This window comes from Malaclemys terrapin, chromosome 17 (genome assembly GCF_027887155.1).
Source record: "Malaclemys terrapin pileata isolate rMalTer1 chromosome 17, rMalTer1.hap1, whole genome shotgun sequence".
NCBI classification, from domain to species: domain Eukaryota; kingdom Metazoa; phylum Chordata; order Testudines; family Emydidae; genus Malaclemys; species Malaclemys terrapin.
The window spans coordinates 18,730,811-18,752,012 of NC_071521.1; the positions used below are offsets into that span (position 1 = coordinate 18,730,811).

Consider the following 21,202-nt stretch of genomic DNA (forward strand, 5'->3'; position numbering starts at 1 on the left):
CTGGAAAGAGCTGAGACCACCCCATTCATTTTACATGTTAGGTTCTGATCCCACGTCTACAGGGGCGAAAGGCTTGTGCAGCAACCCACTCTGCCCCCTACAGGTTTAGTCTAGTAATCAATGAGCTAAGAGAAACCAGGACAACCTAACAGAACCCCCTTTCAAACAAGGACAAGGGGTGCTCCTCAGTGTATTGACATGAGGGATAACAAAATCGAGGCTGAGCGTTTCCTCCTCATGTAATCCAAAGGCAGTATCAAAGGCTGGCAAAGCTCCACACATTTAGTCTGTTCAATGGTGTAAAACCGAATAGCGCCTCGGTTGGAATATCCTCCTTCAGCACGCCAAAGGTTAGCGCAAACGCAGTGTGTTCAATGCAATCCAATGGTTAACTTACTGAAAGAGCCCCACTGAATCCTACTTCAGTGAGAGAGAGAGAGAGAGAGAGAGAGATAAGAGATGGAGAGAGAAAGAAGATGCGTGGAAATGAAGACCAAGCAAGTGAGAAAATAATTCCTCCTAGGAGAGCTCCATCCTCCTGAGAACTGGGACTGCAAAACCTGGCTCTCCCCATGGACCTAGTAGAGTTAATTCCCAAGAGGAGCCGTACTCATGCACAGAGGGCAAAATGTAGCCCATACTGTCACCTGACACGGCACCATTGTACTGAGGCCCTTCCTCGCAAGTTTCAATGAGTGCTGATGGGTTGTCGGAGGACAGGTTTCAAAGGTGAACTCTCCAAGGGCACGTGTAGCCCTGTGTATCTGCACGCACAAACAGACGTGTGGCGCAGCCGGTTAACTGAGCCAACGGGCGCTCACGTGTACAGGCAAACCAGTGTTCACTGGGTGCAGTGCTAGCGGCCCACCTGGACATGTGGCCCTCCATATTTATTCTGTGTCCCATTGTAACCATACTACTTAATAGCAGGAGTGATGTGACTGGCTGCCTTGCCTTGCGGAGTCCTACATAGCCTTTACAGCCATACAGTGCAAACTAATCGGATGACCTAATGCCAACACCTCTAGAGTGACCCAGCATGGGTTATTTCTGATTGGACATGTTATCAATACATGCCAGCCATGGCACTGAAAGACAAGAATAACTTTTAGCCCGTGCACAGCATTTTTCATCTGAGGATCTCAAAGCACTTTACAGATATTCATTTGGAACTAAAATCCGGCTGTTAATGTCAGAGGTGGTGTAGCGAGTCCAGCAGACTCAATCAGACTCCCTCCTGGGGGAAGCACAAGCTAGCTCCAGCACCACTGCAATGTGTGGCACAATCATGGCCCTCCACACCCAGCCAGGAGAGAGGATGGACAAGACCAGGGCCTTCCCTCTGCCCTCCATCCAGCTCCTCCCACAGTTGGTAGCAAGGATCAGTGTGCACGCCCTCCAATGGGACTGTAGTTAGCCACTGAGCAAGGAAAGTCTCTTTGCACTCCCTGCAATGCCTTGCTCACCCATGCACATTCCGACCATAAGCCTCACTCCCCCTGTCTGAGGTAGGTATTATTGTTCCCATTAGGCAGAGAAGTGAAGTGACCTCCCCAAGATCACAAAGAGAGTCAATAGCGGAGCCGGGAACAGAACTCAAGAGTCCTGACTCCCAATCCCCAACTTGAATGACTCCTTCCCAAAGAGCAGAAGACAGGATAGCAACCTGTAATGCACATGAATAAAGTGCTCTCATTATCTCTCTATAGCAAGATTTGGGTTTGTTTATCACAATGGTTTTAAATCATCTACTTAGAGCAGCCACCCCTTTCCGAATGCATCCCTGGAGAAAAGGGAGAGGAAAAATCAGACCATTTCTATGGTCGATTCCCCTTATTTGGGGGCTACCCACTGTCATGCTGAACAAGCACTCAGGGGCCAGGTTTGTTAGGAGAGACGCTCAGTCCTTTCACTAACTCCACTGCTCAGGCTTCTAGAAACATCTAGTTCACACTGGACTATTGTCTTATCTGGCAACATAAATAGCAAATATCTCTTTAAAGTAACATTTCCCTCCAGTTACAGCACCTCGCAGTCCTTAATATGTGCCAAATATTTATTTTTTTCTTCCTCCCATTTAAAAGCCTCATCTACCTGCAATGCTGCTAGGCCCTGCCACATAAAAATCATAGAATCGCAGGACTGGAAGGGACCTCGAGAGGTCATCTAGTCCAGTCCCCTGCACTCCTGGCAGGACTAAGTATTATCTAGACCATCCCTGACAGGTTGTTGTCTAATCTGCTCTTAAAAATCTCCAGTGATGGAGATTCCACAACCTCCCTAGGCAATTTATTCCAGTGCTTAACCACCCTGACAATTAGGAAGTTTTACCTAATATCCAACCTAAACCTCCCTTGCTGCAATTTAAGCCCACTGCTTCTTGTCCTACCCTCACAGGTTAAGGAGAACAATTTTTCTCCCTCCTCCTTGTAACAAATTTTTATGTACTTGAAAACTGTTATGTCCCCCACTCAGTCTTCTCTTCTCCAGACTAAAAAAACCCCAATTTTTTCAATCTTCCCTCATAGGTCATGTTTTCTAGACCTTTAATCATTTTTGTTGCTCGTCTCTGGACTTTCTCCAATTTGTCCACATCTTTCCTGAAAAGTGGCGCCCAGAACTGGACACAATACTCCAGTTGAGGCCTAATCAGCGCGGAGTAGAGCGGAAGAATTACTTCTTGTGTCTTGCTCGCAACATTCCTGCTAATACATCCCTAATACACGCCATTGCTTACAGTCTAGGGGCCTGATTTTCAAAGGTGCGGAGTGTCCAAAACTCCCACTGAAGTCCATGAGAGCTGTGTGTGCTCAACACTTCTGAAAACCCTGTAATCAGCACTTCCCTCTACAACCCCATGATGAGAAAAATGTCAAAATGTTGCTTAAAGTTTCTGTGACGGTTCCTTGCAAATCCAGAGGACCCGGGAGGAAGAAATTGCTTCATCTTTGACCTGATATAGCTTCTGGGACTATGCAATGCGTGTAGAAGTCGGCAGAGGAGGCCTTGCACTTTTACTGAGTCACAAGCAATCTGCCCAGGCATCTGAGCACTTAGTTCAGACTAGGCATGCTCAGGAGTGTAACACAATCGTTAGCAACCTAAACTTGCACACCTCATCTGATACCTTCCACCGTGGTTGGAAGTGGATTCACATTACACAGACTGAATTAATCCTCTCCTCTCCGGCACAACAAGGCAACCTTACATCGCTATAACCCTGTGAGAGCTAACGAGCATGCTCAGTGAGAGAGGGGGCTGCATTATCTAGCCCCTCGCTCTTCATGCCCCACTCAAAACCAAAAAATGACCCATTTCCGCAGTATTTCAGACTGCAGTCCTCACTCTGCGACCCACTGAGCCTTGGTACTGCCTGCTGCTTTGAAGTGTGATTCAAAAATTTGCCAGAAGGAACTGTAGGGAGGAGGGGAAGGGTTTAATTTGCAGCATTTTTCCATTACTCCAGATTTCAAAGGAAAACATAAGAGCGTGTTGATACAGATGGTAAGGGATCACAATGCTCCTAGACTCCAGTAGGGAGTTCACTCCACTCCAGGATCAACTTGGGACTGCCTGCCACAAATAAAAAGTGTGGATAGCTAAACTAATTAAATGGGGGAAGAAGACTACCTTGGACGAAGAGAAAAGCCCACGCTAGATCTCTGTGCCTGGCAAAAATAGATTTCCCTGCTCCTTTTGCCATTCCCCTTCCTTCACTTCATTTGCTCTCACATTTCCTCAAATGGAGTTTGAAGAGAAGTATCAGGCAGGAGATGGAGATCTAGTTTCTGATTTCCTAACCTGTGCCAGAGAAACTTCCTCAATCCCCAGATCTTAATTAGGCAGTTTCAGAGTCAGTCTCCCTTCTCAACATGAGCAGAAGAGAGGCTAACAAGAGGAACCTAACTAATGTATCGGAAGATCTTGTTAATGTTTCTGCAGTGAAAGGCCTCAGGGGCTGGGGCTGTGATATTTTCTCTAGAGCATCCTAATTAACTCTCTGCATCACAGAAGAGGGAGCAACCAGATAACAAGATAGCAGCCAATTACAGACTGGAGCATGGGTTACATCTGCAGCATTTCTTGCTCCAGGAGATGAGAGAGTCAGACATGCCTCAGCTATTAACAGGGGTTGTAACTAAAGCTGGGCAACTAACTAACTGTGCACAGACGTTCATTCCAGTAAAATACAGAACTGACCTGGCCTGAATCTAGGGTGACCAGATATCCTGATTTTATAGGGACAGTCCCGATATTTGGGGCTTTGTCTTATATAGGCTTCTATTACTCTCCACCCCGTCCTGATTTTTCACACTTGCTGTCTGGTCACCCTACCTGAATCTGTGCCAATTTCATGTTCACTTTTAGAAAATAGTCTCTTGAAAATCTTTACTTACAGGAATTCCAGTGGAGACAGAGAATTTTAAGCAGATATTACAGAATGTTAGGGGCAAACCATCTCAGTGTAGAGGGCTACTATACAGCCTATACATCCCTTACATCTCAGTGCTTAAGTGACATTTAAAACCACATAAGCTGCCTATAGACCCTCTGCAAGGAAGTGAACTGTAAACATGAGTATGTGTATGGGGAATCTGACTCACTGTTACACTCATCCAAATGTCAATGGAAAAAACCACCATGTGCTCTGTGTAGCCTATTAAAACTAGCTAACACCACTCAAATTTTGGATACTGAAAACTCACTTTGAACTATTCATGGGCAATTTATGGGACAAAAATCATCGGGGGGGGGGGGGGGGGGAGGGAGAGAATGATTCCCAACAGTGAATACATTCAAAAGAATTGATAACTGCTGATGGACAATCTGCTGGCAGAAAAGGAGTCTGAATTTGTTGAATAAATTATTTGCTATGAATAATTAACCCTGTTCTAATTGTAACCATTATCCTCTGACTTATTTAATGCCCTGTCTTTTGACTGGCTAGTCATTGCATTTCCCCATACAAACACGGCTCGGAGAAGATAGAATGACCAGCCAGTTAGCACGGAGACCAATTAGAGGCTGTGATTCATTTAGAACCTTTCACAGCATAATCCAGACATTCAAATTCTGCTGGCCCCATTCTTGACACAAAGCTTGGGAAGGGAGAATATTTGCCAGGTGTCCCCAAAGCCAGTCTGGCCAGTTTGATATGGCCTAAGGAGTTCTAAAGTATAGCCCATGGGCACTACCATCTCGGTATGCAAGGCTCAATCTTTGGGCCAACAGAGGGTTACTCAGAACAAGATGAAGCATTGCATGCTGGAATTTGTAGTCAACATGGGCTGCACCTGTGGTTCAAGATGTGCAAGGTAAGGGGATGGACCAGGTATTCTTGGCAAATTGTCAGTGTGACGCTCAGCGGGGCAACGTTTGGCTATTCCTGGTATCAGCAAAACCATTGACGTTACATTGAGGCTTGGCAGAATTCAATTTTTTTTTTCATAATTTCGAGGGATAATATTGAGGAATCAAAAAATTAAAGCTTTATAACCGGTAAACATCCTATGTCAAAATAGATGAAGTAAATAGCCTTAAATTAAACTCTAATAGGTTCTCAAACATCATTTTTCTTACTTTGCCTATCTGTACATTCCCACTATTAACTATGGAAATATTTTTTCCGTCGGTTTGTGTGCATACAGTGAAATCGACATTTACTGACATTGACCAATAAAAATCAGAACTTTCCAAGCCTAATGACTTTATGCTCAAAAGTCCCACCTCGACTCAAATCAAACTGAACCCCCTCTTCCAAATTCTAATTCCCTTTGGCATCAGCTCAATAGCAACGCATTGCCAAGTACACAGAGGGCGTTGCGCTGGTTGGGTTTCCTTCCCCCAATTTCACTGCAGATACACCGGAAAGTCTGCGATGTATAAAATCAGCCCCACGCTGAAAATGCCATTCTCAATAGCTGTGTACTATGACTGCAAACGCTTGGGCTCCAGTTCTGCCAGCTAACTAAAAGGACGCTGTTGGAATGCTCACTGCATTGCCTTGAAAATTAATGAAGGACAGATTTCCAAGAGAGAGAATCATGGGCACCAAGATGCATGCAACCATTGCAGCCACAAAATCTTTTAATGTATTCAGATAATGCACTGACCATTTTCCTATGCAATTTTTCCGGGCGTGCATGTATGCGTACATACACAAGGGTGGGGTTATCCAGGATTATTTGTCTACAAACCTGCTAAAAAGACCAATGTTTAGAAGCTTCCACGCTCCCAGTGTGCGTTATAAAAAGAGGGGAGACCTGTAACTAGAGCCAGGCAAATAATGGATTTTTTTCTCTGTTTGCTGCTAATTTTAAAGAAATTGACCCCCCAAATTTTTTTTTTGAATATTCAGCAAATCTAAAAGTAAAAAAAAAAAAAAAAAAAGGTTTCTGGTCGAAATAAACATTTCATTCAACCTGAAACAAAATGTTTCCATTTTGTCAAAAATGAAACAATTCATTCAACCCAAACTAAATGTTTTGTTCCATTTTTGGCCATCTGTAAAGGTTTTTTGTATTTTTAATAAACAAAATGTTGCTTTGAACCAAAACGTTTTGTTTCAAAAATGTCAGCATAAAACATTTTGATTATTTTGTACTTTTGTTTTGTTTTTGACAAGACCAGTTTGGCGAAACTGACACGAGCTCACAAAATGTGTTGGTGTCGCCAAATCTGCATCTTTTGCCAAAAAATTTGGACCAGCCCTCCCCATGGTTGCTGGCAAACTCACAAGGCCTGTACAGGACTAAGATAAAGTCTCAGTAAACTCTGCTAAATGGACCGAAGGCTCTGATTTGAAACTATGCTACCACTAGAAGTTTAATCAACTGGAGGGGAGCCAAAGGGCTACTTTCCCCTACCCCAGCCCCAGCAATGTCGAGGAAAGTGGCCTTCTTTCGAAAGCCCAGTGTCTCTTGGGATAAAGCTCTCCTGTCACTTGAGGAGTGTCAGAACAAGGCACTAAAAGATTCCCATGCATGAACATCAAGGCAAGCAGCAAGACACGTGCATAACAACTCTGCAGGGATTGGTCTTGCTAACCAAGGAGAACAGTTCACAAAGGAGGAACAAAATAAACCAATTTAAAAAAAAGAAAGAAATTTGACGGAAAGAAACAGTAGCCCCAAAAGGCTGGAGAAAATAAACAAACAAAAAACAACACTGAAATATCGAGAAGGTCAACAGACAGAGACAGGGACAAATCCACACAGGCTGCTCAGATCTTTGCAATCAAAGAGAGAGTCAGGAAAATACACATGATACAAAGAGGGACAAAAAGGGCAAAAAACCTTTTGCCCAACAGAACAGAAAACAAATGACTTTTACTGACAGCGAGAGAACAGGAGAGGGCAAAGACAGAACATTGACTCCTTTCCTTAGCTGTCTCTGAGCTACAGTTGCACAAGTAGAGGGTGTCATTTGAATTGTTAGTTACTTATTTTCTATCTTCTTAGAAAGCAAATTTGTTTGTGATCTGAAACATGTGCATGTAGCCGAGCGTGGATGGTTGCACTGTGCCTCAAGTAGGACTGACTGTCTGTCTGTCACACTGAGTTTTCCCATCGGTTACAAACAGATCGTGGTGAACAGCAATGGTAACACCAGGTAGACAATGACCACTTGGCAACCACTCCAACCACAGTTGGAGTCTAGGGCAACTGAATGCAACCATTCACATGCAGTGTCAATATGAGTGCAGATTTTCAGCACAAACATGTCTCCTTGCACATGCTCTTCCTAGACACGTCAGTTAATAAAAATGGAGGAGAGAGGCAATGAAAGCCAATGTCATTATTAGCGAAAGCATGGATTTTTACAAATTAAATTAGTGAAATCCCCTAGTAACACTGCTACTGCTATCAATGGAGATGAGCCCAACCTACAATGACTGATCTAATCCTCCAGTACTTTGGGGGGGAATTCAAATCAAGATCCAGGGGCAAACTCCAGAGCTTGGATCTATTCTATAGTGAGTCAAAGTGGAACAATATATTGGACCACCTTCAACTCAGGGAAAGTCTGACTGTGAATCTGAACTTCACAGCTCGGACCCGTCTCTACTTATGAGTCTCGGTTACACTCCCTGCCATCTCTTTGGAGAGCTGTTACTTGATGAGTAAAAATTAAGGGTAGAAGAATCAAGTGGGTGTATTATAAAAAAAATACTCAAGGATACCTAAATGCTATGGGAGAGGTTTCTAAATACAGACATAAATTAAACTGCATGTAGGAAGACTAACGTGAAAAGAACTTTCTAGTGACGAATGAGGGCAGATAAGTATGTAAGGTCTCAGGCTGGAAAAAAGTCTGCATATATAGGTTAAACAACAACAAATGCAGCCTCTAAACAATGTAGAATTACAAGCAGGGCCGGTGCAAGGAAGTTTCGCGCCCCAGGCGAAACTTCCACCTTGTGCCCCCCCAACCCTGCGGCAGCTCCTCCCCCCCTGCCCTGAGGCGCCCCCCCCCCCCCGCGGCAGCTCCCCACCCCAGCTCACCTCTGCTCCGCCTCCTCCCCGAGCACTCCGCCCCCTCTCTAATTCTCCTCCCCTCCCAGGCTTGCAGCGTCGAACAGCTGATTGGCGCTGCAAGCCTGGGAAGTGGGAGAAATGGAGTGGTGGCCGCGCGCTCAGGGAGGGGGCGTAGGAACGCTGTAAAAAAAATTGGGGCACCACTTTTTGGCGCCCCCAAATCTTGGCGCCCTTGGCAACCATCTAGTTTGCCTAAATGGTAGCACCAGCCCTGATTACAAGCAGCCAATAACCCTGTTAAAATGTATGTTTTAAACATACTTATTGGCTACTTTTAATGTAGAGAGGTAGGAAAAAGTAATACAACTGAAAATAATGTGCTTCTGTGTGTGTGCACGTACATACATATGCTCTAAAAAGCATATATAGAAAGTGGCCAAAAAACCCCAAATAAAAAAAAAAAACCCAAAACCCAGCAGCTCTGAAAAATCAAGCTCACTGTGTCTTTGGGCCTCTAAAATAGACACACTTAAAAAAACCAGTGGCCACTTTTGCAAATGTCGTCCTTTCTGTGTGTTTCTATATATTACCAATGGATATTTAAAATGGCTGAAATATGGAAGTTTACAAATTGATAATGTGTCTGCAAAGTTTTTATAAGGACGTTTACTATATATTGGCCATTATTATATATTCATAATAGATATGCCCCTTTGGAGTACTCACATTTTATGCCAGGAGCATATCAAGATGCACACAGAAAATGTACCTAACTGATCATTCGTATAATACTGGAGCCAAAAGCCTCCCCCAAGCCAACTATTCTTACCTTCTTTTCACTTTGTCCCATAGAAGGGAAATGCATTACAACAGGGAAGAGCCATGTGGAAAGTATTTATTTGAAACTTTCGTTGATATTTACATGTGCTACGAAAGGCCACAGTGAAAAGAAGGTCTTCCCAGAAGTAGGTGGAGGTGGGGACTGGACCTGCGGTTTTGGCATAGGCCCATCTCACATGGAACTGCTCCTGAAACTTAGTGTCACATAGATTAAATGAGCAATCAGGTGACACTTGGAGGTATGATGTGGTCTGGGTTCATTCCAACCTGTCACACCAAGTAAAGCTCAGGGTGGATGAGTGGGATTTTCAAAAATGCTCAGTGCTGACCTAATTCTGTTTCCACTGAAGTCAACAGTAAAACTCCCATTGTCTTTAATGGGAGCCAGTCCTGCATGCTGTTGAAAATCCCTTTGAAGGCATGAGAACCAAAGCTAAAGAAATATTCCCAATGAAGCCCCCTCCAAATGCAAATTTCATGCAGAATTTGGTGGTGGCGGCAGCGCAAGTCTCGCTGAAACCAATGGGAGGGAATTGGCTGGAATCCTGGATCACGCTTTATACATTCAATCTAATTTATCTCTGCATTTCTACCACACTCTCCACAGCAGGGTCTGAAATGTAGCAATTAATGTATTTTTATAAGTGTACTGTGTCTTGTGGCTTAATTAAAACTTTGTTTTAGGGCAAATTATATGTGATTTCTCTTTTTCCTTTGGACCAAAATGGTTTGATTTGTGTGCAGTTGTTTCCACAAGTGTATTAGGGAGCATTTATGGTATTGGCTGTATTTAATAACTTGCTACCTCCTACGGCCCTGCCTATCCTAATTACTTTGACCTAATTAAAAGAAAAAAACAACACACAACTAAAAGGCTAGTCAGAGTAGACAGAGATATACAAAAATAAGTGGAGTTGTACTGGTGGCATAAATTGCTCATTAACTTGACTTCCCACCCCACCAGTGGACTGGAAAGGAAGCAGAAAGATACAGAGAGCGACACTTATATAGCTAGGTGGAGACATAGCTAGAAAGACAAACTAACGTGTCACAATTTTAATGACTGAAAAAAATATTATCAAAAATGCGGCACGTTTAAAATCCAGTCTGCGTAGAAAGAAGATAAAGCACCAGAAAGAACTCAAGATCACACCAATAATATCACAGGAAAACGGCACCCATTTCAGCCATGGCAAAAGAAGCTTTCACCGGTGGTTTGGGGAGTTTTTAAGGATGATCTACCTTATAGGCAACTCGAGCAGGGCATTTCTTTCCCAGGCCTAGAGGTGGGGACATGTGTCTCAGCATCTCATACATGTCAGTGTAACTGATGCGCCCGCTTGGAATTGAAGGCGGGGGGAAAGAGAGCAGGGTGGCAAAAGCAGGAGGACACAGAAATCAAACCGGAACCAAAATAAAAACGGGGAGCAACACAAAGGGTGAAATGAAACCAGGGAGAGGGAAATGCAGGGGCGGAGCAGGGGAGAAAGCAGACAAGAAAAACAGATATCCGGTTAATCAGATTTCTCAGGAAAGAGAAAAATAAACAAAACAAACAGGAGGGTAAACTGCAGGATTTCTCCGCTTCCGTCCCTTTGGTTGAACCCCCGGTGTCTTCTCCTTATTGCAGAGAAATCCCAGGTTAAACGCTGACACACTAATCCCTGCGGCAGCAGTACGGAATGATTGATATCTACGTCAATGGATGTGGAAAGGGATTGGGGTGGGTAGGGATTTTGTGGGGGATGGAGGGGAGTTTGTTTTTTTTGTTTGCTTGTTTTTCAAATCAAAAAATGGTTGTATTCACCATGCCAGGGAGAGCTGGTAGGCAGAGTTATGGGACAGACACAGATGTGACATATACAATGCTTCTCTTTTCCTTTTGTGAATAAGAAATTTTGCTTCCAATTTAGGTTAAAGGCTAAAAGAGAAAGAAGAAGAAGAAGAAGAATCCTGTTTTGTTTTTTCTCACATGGGTAGACTACGATTGCTCGGACTCCCAGAAAAAGCTGAATCTCTGCAGCACCCTATCCAACGAAGAAGCCAGACTCCTCCAACAACTCAGATTCGGATCTGACAAGGGCAACCACATAGCTCCCAGCCAACCTTTGATCTGCGAGTGGAGACTGGGGAGAGGAGGTGGCCATTCCATTGTCTAACCGACTGGTTTCATTAAAAGGATACGTTGACCAGCCTGCGAGTTTGGGAGCAGTGGAAAAAGCTAGGAACTACCGGGGCTCAACAGAAGCCTGGCAATTCTGTCTCCATTGTTGATGAGTTTTGTTACAGCCAGAGTCCACGACAAATTAAATCCTCCATTGGGAAGAAGGGGCGGCAGAGCTGAAAAGCCATCCCTTCCTGGCTTGCTATCCCTACTGGTGCTGCCGTTGACTTTGGACACAACTGGAGTGTCTGGTTTTATCTTCCCAGCTGGCTGCGTGTTAATAATACTTTGTAATTCCACAGTGCCTTTCATCCAAGGATACCAAAGCATATTAAAAAGCATTATTAATTAATATTAACCCCCCTGTGAAGCAGGGAAAGTATCATCTCCATTGTATAGATGATGAGACTGTGGCACAAAGAGGTTAAATGAACTAGCATAGCTCATACAGCAAGTCAGTTGTAGACTCAGGAATAGAGCCCAAGTACCCTGAGTCCAAATGCTCTAGGGTACTCACTAGACCACGGTCCCAGGTACTACACAGATGGCTGATAGAGGGGGGGGCTGGTCTGCACTGGGGCGGGGGAATTGATCTAAGATACGCAACTTCAGCAACGAGAATAACGTAGCTGAAGTCGACGTATCTTAGATCAATTTACCTTGAGTTCTCATTGTGCAGGATCGATGGCCGCGGCTCCCCCGTTGACTCCACTTCTGCCTCTAGCTCTGGTGGAGTTCCAGAGTCGACGGGGAGCTCGTTCGGGGATCGATTTATCATGTCTAAACGAGACGCGATAAATCGATCCCCGATAGATCGATTACTACCCGCCGATTCGGTGGGTAGTCTGGATGTACCCGGGGAAAAGGAAGGAAGAGAGAAACAACTGACAAAAGCAAAAGGATAAGTGTCTATGCCTAGCCATTATCTCAACGCAGAAATACAGCCCTGGGGTTTTTATTCCCACCTGAAAAAAGTATATTTCTGATAGATTTTTAAACCTCATTGATCATATGCATTGAACATGGAATGTACATTTTAGAGAACTATCCACAGTGGCTCCAATATCTCTTTCTTGAGTGGTAACAGATAATTTAGACCCCATCATTTTGTGTGTATAGTTGGGATTATTTTTTCCAATGTGCATTACTTTGCACTTATCAACACTGAATTTCATCGGCCATTTTGTTGCCCAGTCACCCAGTTTAGTGAGACCCCTTTGTAACTCTTTGCACTAAGCTTTGGACTTTGCATCTTCTGCAAATTTTGCCATCTCACTGTTCACCCCTTTTCCAGATCATTTATGCATGGGTTGAACAGCACAGGTCCCAGTAGAGATCTTTGGAGGGCTCCACTATATACCTCTGTCCATTGTGAAAAATGACCATTTATTCCTACCCTATGGTCTGGTCTATACTACAAACCTAGACTGGTATAACTACGTTGCTCAGGAGTCTGAAAAATCCACCCCCCCGAGCAACATAGTTATACTGACCTAACCCCGCCATGTAGACAGTGCTGTGTCGGTGGGAGAGCTTCTCCCTGTGACATAGCTACCGCCTCTCATGGAGCTGGATTGACTACGCTGACGGGAGAGCTCTCCCCTGTTGGTGTAGACCGTCTTCATTAAAGCGCTGCAGCAGCACCAATGCAGCATTTTAAGTGTAAACTTGCCCTTTGTTTCCTATCTTTTAACCAGTTACTGATCCATGAGAAGACCTTCCCTCTGACCCCAGGACTGCTTACTTTGCTTAAGAGCCTTTGGTGAGGGACCATGTCAAAGGCTTTCTGAAAGTCCAAGTACACTATATTGATTGCATCATCTTTGTCCACACGCTTGTTGTCCCCCACAAAGAATTCTAATAGATTGGTGAAGCATGATTTCCCTTTACAAAAGCCGTGTTGACTCTTCCCAAACATACTGTGTTCCATCTATGTGTCTGATAATTTTGTTCTTTAGTGCAGTTTCAACCAGTTTGCCTGGTACTGAAGTTAAGATTACTGGCCTTTAATTGCCAGGATCGCCTCTGGAGCCTTTTTTAAAAATTGATATTACATTAGCTATCCTCCAGTTATCTGGTAGAGAGGCTGATTTAACAATAGGTTACATATCGCAGTTAGTAGTTCTCCAATTTCATATCTGAGTTCCTTCAGAACTCTTGGGTGAATCCCATCTGGTGCTAGTTACATATTGATGTTTAGTTTATCAATTTGTTCAGAAATCTCCTCTACTGACACCTTAATCTGGGACAGTTCCTCAGATTTATCACCTAAAAAGAATAGCTCAGGTGTGGGGATCTCCTCCACATCCACTGCAGTGAAGGCCAATGCAAAGAATTCATTTAGCTTCTTGGCAACGCTTTGTCTTCCTTGAGTGCTCCTTTAGCACCTCGATCATCCAGTGGCCCCACTGACTGTTTTGCAGGCTTCTTGATTCGGATGTACTTAAAAAAAATTGGCTGTTATCTTTTGTATTTTTAACTATTTATTCTTCAGATATTTTCTCGGGCCTGCCTGACTACACTTTTACACTTGACATGCCAGACTTTATGCTCTTTTCTATTTTCCTCAGTAGGATCTGACTTCCAACTTTTAAAGGATGTCTTTTTGCCTTTAACCATTTTGCCTTTTTTATTCTATTGTTTAGCCATGACGGTATCTTTTCGGTCCTCTCACTGTTTTTATATTTATTTATTTGTTGGGGGGGCGGGTACATATTTAGTTTGAACCTCTGTTATGAATCAAGAATTGCCTCTCCCCAGGAGAAGCTGTTCCACATGTCTAGAAATGTTATTTCTGCATATCCTCCTGAGGTGACATGTACCCAGTCAATATGAGGGTAGTTGAAATCCCCCATTATTATTGCGTTATCTGTCTTTGTTGCTTCTATAATCTCTCCTAGCATTTCATAATCACCATCACCATCCTGGTCAGGTGCTCAATCCTATACTACTACTGTCCTACTCCTATTGTTCAAGCATAGAATTTCTATCCAAAGAGATTCTATGGTACAGTTTGAGTCATTTAAGATTTTTACTTTTTTTGACTCTATGGTTTCTTTCACAGACAGAGCCACTCCACCACCAGTGCAACCTGCTCTGTCATATATATATATATTGTACTCTGGTATTACCATTTCCAACTGATTGTCCTCATTCCACCAAGTTTTCACAACACCTACTATAACAGTATCCTCATTTAATGCCAGGCACTCCAGTTTACCCATCTTAGTACTCAAGACTGCTAGCGTTTGTATGTAAGCATTTGTACATTTTATCAACATTCAGTTGCTTCCCTCCATATGTTATATTTAAATGGCATTCTTTTACATTTGATTGTTCCTCAGTAGGCCCTACCTTTATCTTTACCAACGTCTTTCCTAGACCATAGAGTTCATCCTTTAATAAATTCATCCCTAATGGAGATCTCCACTGGAACCATGTGCTCCTCTGCATCTGTCAGCTTTCCTTCAGCTCTTAATTTAAAAAATAGTCTAAAACCTTTTTGAATATTAAATGCTAGCCGTCTGGGTCTATTTTGGTTTAGGTGGAGCTCATCCTTTCTGTAGAGGCTCCTCTTTTCCTCAAAAGGTTCTTCAGTCCTTAATAAACCTGAGCTAAAACCCTCCTCCCTCTACACCATCATCTCATCCAAGCACGATAGTACGATAGTCCATTACACTGTCATCTGAGGATCTCAAAGAGATCTGTGTTGTTCCTAACGGCAGTCTCAGGCTACTGCTATTACACTGTGGCAGAGAAAGACTGTTCAGTCCCTCATCCTTTCCTAAGCCTATGTAGGCATTCCCACCCTGCTACATCATTAACTGGGCCCTTGATCTAATGTCCTTTCAACTCAGGAAAGAGCAGGGATCAGAGGTTAGTCACTAAACTGAAAGTGCAACATCAGCTAAAAATCCAAAATAAAATGTCCCCATATTACTAGATTTGCTCCTCGGTGTCCTGCAGAAATATTATTATGCTGTTTCTCTCTCTCTCATATATATAGAGTGTTGCCCCTTGCTCACCCCTTCCCATCTAGACCATGAGGGATGGAAGATTTTGAGTTCACTGTCTCATAAGGCTGCCTTTCTCCAGCCAGCTGGGATGTAGGAGTAGATGGGGAATTGATGCATCAAGGGATAAGGGGGCAGTCAATCATTCCTTTTCAGGCAACGGGTTAGTCACGTTCCAGTTTCTTTTAAGTATCGTTTGCATTTGCAGTTTGGATAAAAAGAAAAAAAAAAAAGAAAACCAAAGAAGGAAATGCTGGACAGACTCTCTGAAATTCCAAACCTTGTATGCCACCCTAGGAGGGCACTTCTTTCCTAAGCCAAGGGGTGGAGCAATAACACGTAACACATTGTACATATCCTTATAATGAATCCGGCAACTGGAAAGAAAACATCACAAGTTATAACAGCACAGGCAAGGAGGGAGGCCTTGTTCCCAAAGATCACTCCCCTACAGAACACAGCAAATGGCAGAGGGTGGCGGAGGAAAACATTCTAGAAGCAAGGTTAATTTGACAGTGATTGGGTTTTCTGGGAGGTAGACACCTTAATTCAGATCTAGAGAGGGAGAACTTCTAGTTGTTCTAAAAAACCACAGCATAAAGTAGCACGGATGTTTTAATTACTGTCCAAACTACAATGCAATAGAAAAGATCTTCTAACCACCGCATTTAATTATGGGAGTCACTAATGTTATAGTTCTTTAATGTGTCTGAAATATAAGAACATAGAAGATTAACAGTCAGCTCAGTAGTTTGCTATCGTAATAGCCTTATGAGACTGATTAGGACTGAGAAAATTCAGATCCCATTAGTAACAACTGAAATCAGAAATCGCAACGTTGTTTTTATGGTTAATTCTATTATTTAAAAAAATGTTTTCAGTTAATCTAGCAGCTGGATTAAGAAACGTCATGGATTACTTTTATTTCTAATTATAATTAGCCAAATCATCTAAATAAATAGCAGCACCAAACTTCAAGGGAAGCTGCAAAGGAAAGCAAACTGGTATTCCCCCCCCCCACACACACACACTTTTTTTTAAGCTTCTTTATGATACATAAAAAAGGCCTTAGAGATTTCCCCCCCCCCAATATTTTCATGTGGTTTTGTTTTTTGTATTAGAAATTCCAAGCTGGTTTACTCATAGTTTTTGCACAGGTATAATTGTATCTGTTTAGAAAACGACACAGCTCAATTGGTGTAACCCACTACTATGAATACAGTTAAATTGATATTAAACTGTGGCATATTGATATTATAGTGCAGGGGTCGGCAACCTTTCAGAAGTGGGGTGCCGACTCTTCATTTATTCACTCTAATTGAAGGTTTCGCGTGCCGGTAATACATTTTAATGTTTTTTAGAAGGTCTCTCTCTATAAGTCTATATATTATATAACTAAACTAGTGTTGTATTGTAAAATAAACAAGGTTTTCAAAATGTTTAAGAAGCTTCATTTAAAATTAAATTAAAATGTTGATCTTACGCCACCGGCCCGCTCAGCCTGCTGCTGGTCTCGGGTTCTGTTCACCTAGGCCGGCAGCGGGCGGAGCGAGGCCTGCGGCCGGGACACCGGCTGGCAAGGGTCCGACAGCCAGAACCCCAGACCAGCAGCGGGCTGTGTGGGGCTGGTGGCCAGGACCCCAGACCGGCAGTGGAGTGAGCCGCTCAGGGGTTCCATCCGCCGGCACCTGCCAGCCGGGATCCTGGCTGCCGGATCCACTCAGCCCGCTGCCAGTCTGGGGTCCCGGCCATCCCTACATACAGTGGGTACCTACCTTCTCCCTTGTTCTGGCCATTCTCTTCCTCTCTCTGCACTGAGCTGAGAGAGGCAGTTCACTGAGCACAGGGCTGGGGGTGAAGGGTCGGGCCAGGAGCTAAAATGAGGGAGGGGGCTCAGGGTTGGGGCAGGAGGTTCGGGTGTGGGGCACTTACCTGGGCAGCTCCCATTTGATGCGAGGGGTGCAGACGGGAATGTGGGGGGGGGTGCAGGAGCTCCCGTTTGGTGCTCCGGGTGAGGGTGGGGATGTGGCGGGTGCATGGGGTGTGGGGGGGGCTGGGGATGTGGGGTGGTGCAGGTGTCAGGGCAGAGGGGGGGCTGGGGATGTGTGGGGGTGCCAGAGTCAGGGCTAGGGTTGTGGGGGTGGGATGAAGGAGTCAAGCAGAGCGCTGGGTGTGTATGAGAGAGGTACAGAGCTCAGGGCAGGGGTCTGGGGTGTGTGCAGGGCTCAGGGCAGAGGGCAGGGTGTGTGTGTGTGTGGGGGGGTCAGGGCTCAGGGGAGAGGGCTGGGTGACTGCCCCCCTAAGAACTCCCAACCCCCCAGCTCCTTGTCCCCTGACCACCCCCTCCAGAGACCCCCCCACCCTAACTGCCCCCCCCAGGACCCTCCTTGCTCCCTGTCCCCTGACTGCCCTGACCCCTATCCACCCCCCACCCCTGACAGACCCCAGGACTCCCATGCCCCATCCAACCCCCCCTGCTCCCTGACTGCCCCCTCCAGAGACCCCCCCATCCAACCCACCCTGTCCCCTGACTGCCCCCACGCCCACCCCTTATCCAACCCCCCCGACCCCGGACCCCTTACCATGAGGCTCCACGTGGAGACTGATAAGCTGCCCCGCAGGCTCCAGCGTGCCATTAAAAATCGGCTCACGTGCCGTCTTTGGCACGTGTGCCATAAGTTGCCGACCCCTTTTATAGTGGCATTTTCCTTTGGTGAATTTACTGAAATTTCTAAATCAATATTGTTATGTCAGTGCAAAAACTGTGCATAGACAAGCCCCGAAATATATCTACCCTGGGAGAGACTGTGGATGACTGGATTAGCTAGTGTGTTTTTGACATGACAAATGCCACTGTAGTGAACCATGATTAGTTGACAGTGGAACTGTTTCTTATTTAGGCAATTGAAATCTCTTTGGTTTTTGTTTGCCATTGTTAACACCTATTTGTCTCAGACACTAGTGAGAGAAGCTCTTCTTGTTAGGGATTCCACAACCCTGCTCCTTCAATTAAGAGCTGAAAACACTTAGGGCACGTCTTCACTACCCGCTGGATTGGCGGGTAGCAATCGATCTATTGAGGATCGACTTATTGCGTCTAGTGAAGACACGATAAAATCAATCCCCAATGGCTCTGCCATCGACTCCGGAAATCCACCGCAGCAAGAGGAGGAAGCGGAGTCGACGGCGGCGGTCAACTCGCCGCCGTCCTCACAGCCAGGTAAGCCGTATTCACGTAGCTGAAGTTGCGTGTCTTAGGTGCCCCCCCCTGTAGTGTAGACCTAGCCTTACAGTACACACTTCGAGTCAGCCAAGAAGGACTCTGACAAAAGAGGAAAGACAAGGCTTGACAATCCTAATATTTCCAAGGGGGAAAAACACAAGACTCTTCAAAAGAAAAATACAGCACCTTTCAGGCCTTCTTTATACATCTTAAAGAAAAAAAGAAGCCATACATCCAATTTTATTTTATTTTGCAGGTCATCTTGAAGTTCAGTGCTATTATTTTTAAAAATAACTAAAAGTGGCTGATAATTAATGTGAGATTGCCATTTGTCAGTATCAGTTTACATGTGATAGATTTTCCCCAGAACCAGATTAGTAGGGTTCATAGCTCCCTCTCTCTCTCTCTCTGATGTATGGTGTTTCTACCATCCTTTAATCCATCAGCATTACCATATTTACCTTCTATTTAGCAAAAAACTTTTTTAAAACAATAGTAACATTTTCTCTGCTTTTACCTTTTTCTCAACATTTTGATTATTTCCCCCCAAGAAAGTTTAAAGACATAATAACCAGGAGAACGATGGTGACACTGAAGATAATATTTTAAAGACATAAAATATTAAAATAAATATATAACTATTACCCTATACATAATAATATTTGCACTTTGCACTCACACTTCGCCTTTCATCTAGGAGTCTCAAATAGCTTACAAAGCTGGATAAGGCATTATTCTGTTCATTTTATTGATGGGCAAACTGAGGCATACAGAGGTTAAGTGGCTTGACAAAGGTCACAAAGTAAGTCATTGATAAAAGTAGGAATAATAATCTAGTTTGCCTCAATCTAGATCACACTGTCGTATAATCCTCTTACATGCAAATTATTATAATTATCTATTATTCCCCATGACATGTAAACACCTGCATTATGAAGAAAAGGTCTTATCTCAGAAAGTGTATATCACTGATATTTTAGCCTCAAACCTGCAAACACTTAAGAATATGCTTAGTTGATGTATGGGACTTCAATGGAACTACTTGCATGTGTAAAATTCTGCAAAGGCCTGTTTTTGAAGGCTCAAGGCCTAAGATATCAAAAGTCCTGATTCCCCTTTGATTTACACAGTTGCACTTTGGGAGTAACTCCATCGAAGTCAATGGAGTCACACCAGTGGAAAACTAGAGTAAATCAGAGACTGAAGCTCCCTGATCTTCATCCGTGACATAGTACAGTCTCCATTCATTCCTTTTTAAAAATAAGTGTCATTTAAAACCATTTTAATCATTCACTTCAGAATCAGAAGAGTGAGGAAATCATGCAGAAAACACCCTCCTTATGACCCCCAGGGTCTGAGCATCTGAATCTTAGGAAAAGCGCATTGGGTTTTTTTCTTGTACACAGGTAATTTCTCTCATTGGTGCTCATGGGAGTTGAAGTTATTTGTTAAGGGAGAATGGACATTCCCAAATTTTCAGCCTCACGGAGTTTCCCATCAGTGGTAAGAAGGTGGACAGGATTTGCAAATGAAAAATAACCCCCAATTGCTGATCAGCTATTATATAAGGACTGGTCTGTATTAGAAACTTGCACTAACTAAAATCTAGTTATACTGGTTCAAATCCCTAATGTGGATGCACTTGAGATGGTATAAATTATGTTTAAACAGATTTACCCACTGTACTAAAGCTACTACATTAAACCAAATTAGTTTAAGTTTGATTTAAACCGGCTTAAGTGCATTCTTATTAGGGGTTTAAGTTCATGTCTATAAACATTTCCCCTACATCTTCAGCTCTGCTTGTGGGGGGAACAAAAACAGGACGAAAAGCATTAAGGGGTTGGAAGCAGCTTGTGTGTTGCAGATGTACAAGTCTGAAGCCTTTTCACAAGAGAGCTGTATTTTGTGGGAAACACATTGCCCAGTGACTTAGTGCGGAGGATGGGGGATAAGAATTGGGTGGTAGTTTGTAAAAAAAAAATTGTCTCCAATATACAATTTCCAATGGTTCTGACTGCACCTCAGAGCATCTAAAACCTTCAGGTTTATGGAGCTCTCTTTGCCCTTTTAAAGCCTTCTGTAGAGGCTAAATGTCCTGCTTTGTCAGAAAGGTGGCACGTCACCGAATGCTTTTCTCTCCTACATTTGTTGCAATGTTTTCAAGCAAACTTTGCTCCGGACCTGGTAACAAGGCAACCTTGTGGGAGCCAACCTCCACTTCATCTCTACGCTAAAACTCTTCCAGCCTGACCTCCTGGTCTGTGGTAACACTCTCTTGCTCCTCTTATTGCAGTGTTTCCTGCCACGAGGGACCCAGCAAGTTGTGTGTAGGTTCCTCCACTACTGTATTTGGATTAAAAAACAAAAAATCCAAGGCAGATTTAATTGAAAACCTCACTTTCTGGCTGGGAGAAAAAAACCCTTTCCCTTAACAAGCCTGTATACCAAGGATGTTTTATTGGAGATTCACTGGGAATTGAAA

The 21,202-nt window shown here is 43.8% G+C and overlaps 1 protein-coding gene across 1 annotated transcript in view; it reads right to left on the reverse strand.

Moving 5' to 3' along the window:
• Window positions 1–21,202, reverse strand: part of CACNA1B (calcium voltage-gated channel subunit alpha1 B) — a 508,111-nt gene that overhangs the window by 33,076 nt on the left and 453,833 nt on the right. The window contains exon 37 of the mRNA XM_054007857.1: window positions 10,560–10,656. Within this exon, the coding sequence (XP_053863832.1) occupies window positions 10,560–10,656 (97 nt within the window). The remainder of the gene's footprint in view (window positions 1–10,559; window positions 10,657–21,202) is intronic.